General features: G+C 38.0%; 1 protein-coding gene across 3 annotated transcripts; it reads right to left on the reverse strand.

The window, feature by feature from the left end:
• Positions 1-2026: 2026 nt before the first annotated feature.
• Positions 2027-4066, reverse strand: LOC112323989 (uncharacterized). 3 transcript variants are annotated; one of them, XM_052446889.1, is made up of 3 exons: positions 3582-4066; positions 2530-3221; positions 2027-2433 (listed from the first exon to the last, which is right to left on the reverse strand). In XM_052446889.1, exons 1-2 carry the CDS (start codon positions 3993-3995, stop codon positions 2538-2540), a joined length of 1098 nt encoding a protein of 365 aa, XP_052302849.1. In that variant the 5' UTR covers positions 3996-4066; the 3' UTR covers positions 2027-2433; positions 2530-2537. The 3 variants fall into 3 exon arrangements, with proteins under 3 accessions (XP_052302849.1, XP_052302848.1, XP_052302847.1); XM_052446888.1 differs by having other exon boundaries at positions 2530-3215; positions 3405-4066; XM_052446887.1 differs by having other exon boundaries at positions 3405-4066.
• Between the last annotated feature and the right edge of the window lie 734 nt (positions 4067-4800).

A 4800-nucleotide genomic window follows, 5' to 3' on the forward strand; every position in this document is an offset into this window, starting at 1 on the left:
TTCTGATTAATTAGATAAAAACTAGGATTGACCTGGTAAAAACCCAACCCTTAACTTCTTGTTTTTTTTAAAAAAAAATAGAAGTTAACCCTGACGTGAGGCAAAGTCCCATGACCCGGGCTCGTCTACGGTCAGGTTTTTCAACTATAGCCTCGTTGTCTGTTGGCACAGCCTTTCCGTTTTTTTCATGTGAAAATACTAAATTTATCCTCAAATTTCAAAAGGCTAATCCAGCAAAGACCCATCTACACCCTCAATACTCTATCTTCTTTCCTCACAGGCTCACATCTATGATTGAGACATCAACAAAACCCACCATGAATATCTCAAAATTCACGCCCCGCTCCGCTGCATCTACCACCATCACCCAGACACCCGCAGCCCATGAGAATTGCTAGTTTGAGGACAAGCCGTGAAATCTGTCGGGCTTTGCAAGCCCACTATCAATTCTCCCATTCATCTTATACCCCTATAATTATACTCAGATTATACTCCACCAATTCCAGTCTTCAACCAATCATGTGCTTTGCTTGGATTGTGGAATTTTATTGGAAAAGGCTTAAGAAGCCTAGACTACTTCACCAAGGGCAGGCACACTACCTGTTTGATAAATCGACCGCATGGATCCTCACAATGGCACAAGCACAACTCCAATACCGTAATTAAGCGTGTTACCATACTTGCTGCCCCTTGTCTTCCATTTTTCTTTATATATTTTATTAATTAAATTAGCCCATCATAATCAAAAGGAGATGAGCTATGGAGATGAATATGAAGCCATGGAAATTACTAGTAGGCTTCGGGTTCTTGGGGATGGAGAACCTCTTCTTTGTAAAAATCGTATTCCACGTTTCTCCATTTCATTCATCACCCCGGAAGCTCCATTAATCAGTCTATTCATATATTGATTGTTTTGATTGCTAAAGCCTAAAGCACTAGAAAAAGACATCGATATGTGAGTGACACAAGAACTCTTGAGTTCTGGCAAAATAATGGCAACGATGATCGAAATCATCAAACCATATCACTTTCCTTCTTCCCCACATCAAAATACTATCAGAAAATTGTATCTTTCATCCAATTCATCAACACACACCAATGCCTATTAAGTTGTTATCCTAGATTGTGTAGAAATCATGAACTCAACGGCATACTCTTCACAATCTTTTTTTCCATTGAAGCGGTACTATGACCACTTGGTAATATATGGTAATCTGTGTCGTCAGTATAGTTCAATAGGAGCATAAGATGGCCACGCAAACTTTAAAATGGCAAAAGGGATTGTGAGCGGTACCAATAACAATAGTTGATGGTATGAACATATCTTTGTCCTCAATTTCTAGAGAATATTTCTAAAAACTTTGGGAACTTATTCTCTCTATACAGGCATAAAGTGTAACAGGAACATATGGTATAGTGTAGCTTCAAGTAACCTTCCAAAAGTTATAGAACTCTTATACTTTGCTTCTTGGTATGAATCAGCAACATCTTGCCGCTTCACAAGCAGGTAAATCCACAGGGTAATTGTAGAGATACTATTAAGTAATTCTATTTATTAAAATCATAATAACTACACAGCACAGTTATTCTAACATCTCCACAGAAACTTGTGAAGTTACCTGCACTATACAATAGGATCAAATGATGTCACCGTGTTCATACGCACAGTTCGTAAATTTAGGCCTTTAAAAGAAGGAAAATGCTACGCATGCAAAGAAATCATACCAACACTCCACACAAGTGCATGCAGCAAGAGTTTGTATCAAGATTAAATGATTGAATGGGAATGAAATGAGTAAACACCACATGTGTTTGTATGATTTGTTTCTAAGTAAACCATTGCTCATTATAAGGCAAGAACAAATTCGACTTTCGTTGGAAACTGTTATAATTCATCGAAGTAAAACATGTTCACGATCTATCTCTTCACCAAAGAGAACTTTTTAAATAACAAGGATCTCAGAAAAGCCCCTCAAATTAGACAAGACACAAGGCAAAGTCACATACCACATTCTATTGCACTGTGTATCAGAAAGCACAAATTCTATTGTTGGAAAATGTTAATAATACTAAAGTGAAACATGTTTATGATTTATCCCTTTGTCACAGACAACATTTTCTGCGACGAGGAACTCAGAAAAGCACTTGGAACCTTAAACAAGTCACATATATAATCATTCCTAAGACAAAGTAAACTATCTATATCTTCAAAACATCATATCCCTTAATATTTTTTTATCAAACTACCCCTCATTGTTCCATATAATTTTCACACAATTCGAACTTTATAATAAAGTATCCGATATGCCATTCCTTCACTACAGGCTCTACAGCATCACAGCTTCAATGTTTCCACTGCCCCGTATAAGACCAATTCCCAAACCCAGCAATCAACTAGCTTAACGATAGCCAACTCTCAAACATTCACGATCTCTACATCCCAACAAAACAAAGCAAATGCAATATAAGCAAACAAAAACAAAATAAAAACTTTGCAGGCCAATTAACAACAGGGAAGGGAGTCATTACCAATCCAATTACTCCAATTCCTTCGAAGAAACACTCGAGCTTTGATTCCTAGCCATATCACCACCATCACCAACCTCTTCTTTCTTCATCCAAACCTTTGCATTATGTCTCTCCTTCCACTGTCCATATCCACTCCCATGCCCTCCTGCATACCGCCCATTTTCTCCATTAAACCTACCATAACCTCCCCTATACTGCCCATTACCACGATAACCACCATCATCATAACCTCTGTAATTCCAATGACCTCTATTAGCATAGCCATTGTAGTCTTTAGACTCTCTATTACTAATTCTACCATTAATAACCTTATTTGGCGTCTTTGATTTTTCACTCTCTCTCTCAACTGAAAGATCCCCGATTTCTTTCTCAATCTCCACCGTCTGATTATTCTCCTCCGCCGCTTTTTCAGCCTTTGCCCTGTACTCCACCCGCATTTCCCTCTTTCGCTCACATCCAACATTATTCTTCTCACTTTTCACTAGCAGCGCTTGCGCCCCACTCCCCGTCAACCCCCCCTCCTCTTTTTCCCTGGCCTCTCCTTTCTTCTTCTCCTTCCTTCCATTCCCCTTGCTCTTCTTCTTCGTTTTCATTTCTTCTCTCTTATCATTCACATTTTCTTCAAGAACAGCAACCGACAAAGCCTTCGATTCCTCGACATTTGTGCCAATTAAATTCCTCCTCACCTCCCCCTCCCCCTCCCCCTCCTCCTCTTGTGCCCTGGCTTCTCCTTTCTTCTTCTCCTTCCTTCCATTCCCCTTGCTCTTCTTCTTCGTTTTCATTTCTTCTCTCTTGTCATTCACATTTTCTTCAAGAACAGCAACCCACACAGCCTTCGATTCCTCGACATTTGTGCCAATTAAATTCCTCCTCACCTCCCCCTCCTCCTCTTGTGCCCTGGCTTCTCCTTTCTTCTTCTCCTTCCTTCCATTCCCCTTGCTCTTCTTCTTCGTTTTCATTTCTTCTCTCTTGTCATTCACATTTTCTTCAAGAACAGCAACCGACACAGCCTTCGATTCCTCGACATTTGTGCCAATTAAATTCCCCGTCACCTCCCCCTCCTCCTCTTGTGCCCTGGCTTCTCCTTTCTTCTTCTCCTTCCTCTCATTCCATTTGCTCCTCTTCTTCGTTTTCATTTCTTCTCTCTTCTCATCCACGTTTTCTTCAAGAACAGCAATCGACACAGCCTTCGATTCCTCGACATTTGTGCCAACTAAATTCCAGCGATGAGATTTCCGGTTGGAATTTCTTTGAATTGATGGAGGAGAGACAGACACAGACACTAAAGGTGACAGGTGCCCTGGCTCTGCTACTTCGTTGTGAAGCTTCTTGTGGTCGTGTTCCTCTTGCTGTTCTTTCTCCTTTTGTTTCCTCTGCTGTTCTTTTATCCACCGTTCTTGGAGCTGAGCCAGAGTCACGTAATTTGAAGGCAGATTTGCCTGTTTGGTGGCGATGTTGTTTTCCATGGAAATTTGAAGAGGAGAGGAAAGGAGATTTGGAAGAATGCCATTGTAGCAGTCTTATAACAACTTAACTTGCTGAGAAAGGAGATGTTGGTTCTTTTCTTAATTCCTTAATGATCCTTATAGTCCTAGTAAATAACGGCACTGCCCTCACGAGTCATGTCATGTCGTCTTCGTTGATTCCAAATGTCAGTGGGTCGGTTTTCTTATTCATGTAGGGCCAAAACATTTATTTTATTTTATTTAGGTTGGTCCGGGTTATTTCAGATTAATGTTTTATTTTTTATTTTTTAAAAAAATATAATATAATATTATTTATTTTAAAATCAATAAATTAAGAGTTGAGTTTTAACTTTCAATCTATTTTTTTCTTTTAATATTTTTTTACTTAAGCTAATTCATATCCTAAATTAAATTAATATAGGTTTTACAACTATGCTTAGCATTATTATATTAATAGTCTTTGCTTGGTTCGGAAGAGTAAAATCATGGCGTTGAAACTGGTCTGGCTTGATGGATTACTTATTGATGAAAAATTTAATTTAAAAAAAACCTTTAATTTGAGTTATTTAAGAAAAATTAAATTAATCCAAATTAATATAATTGACATGTGACTCAAACTTTGAATCAACTCAATTTCTGCATCAAGTGTCTTAATTATGAGTAAAATCATAGTGATCATACCTCACGAGTACCTAGATTATCGAGTTATTAGATTAATCTCTAGTTTCATTAAACCAACAATGTTTTATATTTTTTTAATTATGCTAATTTGTTAAATTTAGCCCGAGTTTAATTAAATTATTAA

This window comes from Populus trichocarpa, chromosome 14, assembly GCF_000002775.5.
Source record: "Populus trichocarpa isolate Nisqually-1 chromosome 14, P.trichocarpa_v4.1, whole genome shotgun sequence".
Taxonomy (NCBI): Eukaryota; Viridiplantae; Streptophyta; class Magnoliopsida; order Malpighiales; family Salicaceae; genus Populus; species Populus trichocarpa.

Bases quoted from the DNA above. Each gene is read 5' to 3' on its own strand.
- LOC112323989 (XM_052446887.1), bottom strand. From the start codon at position 3,995: ATGGAAAACAACATCGCCACCAAACAGGCAAATCTGCCTTCAAATTAC. The intron at 3,222-3,404 runs GTGAGGAGGAAT...GGGGAGGGGGAG, and splicing joins CACAAGAGGAGGAGGGGGAG to GGGGAGGTGAGGAGGAATTT.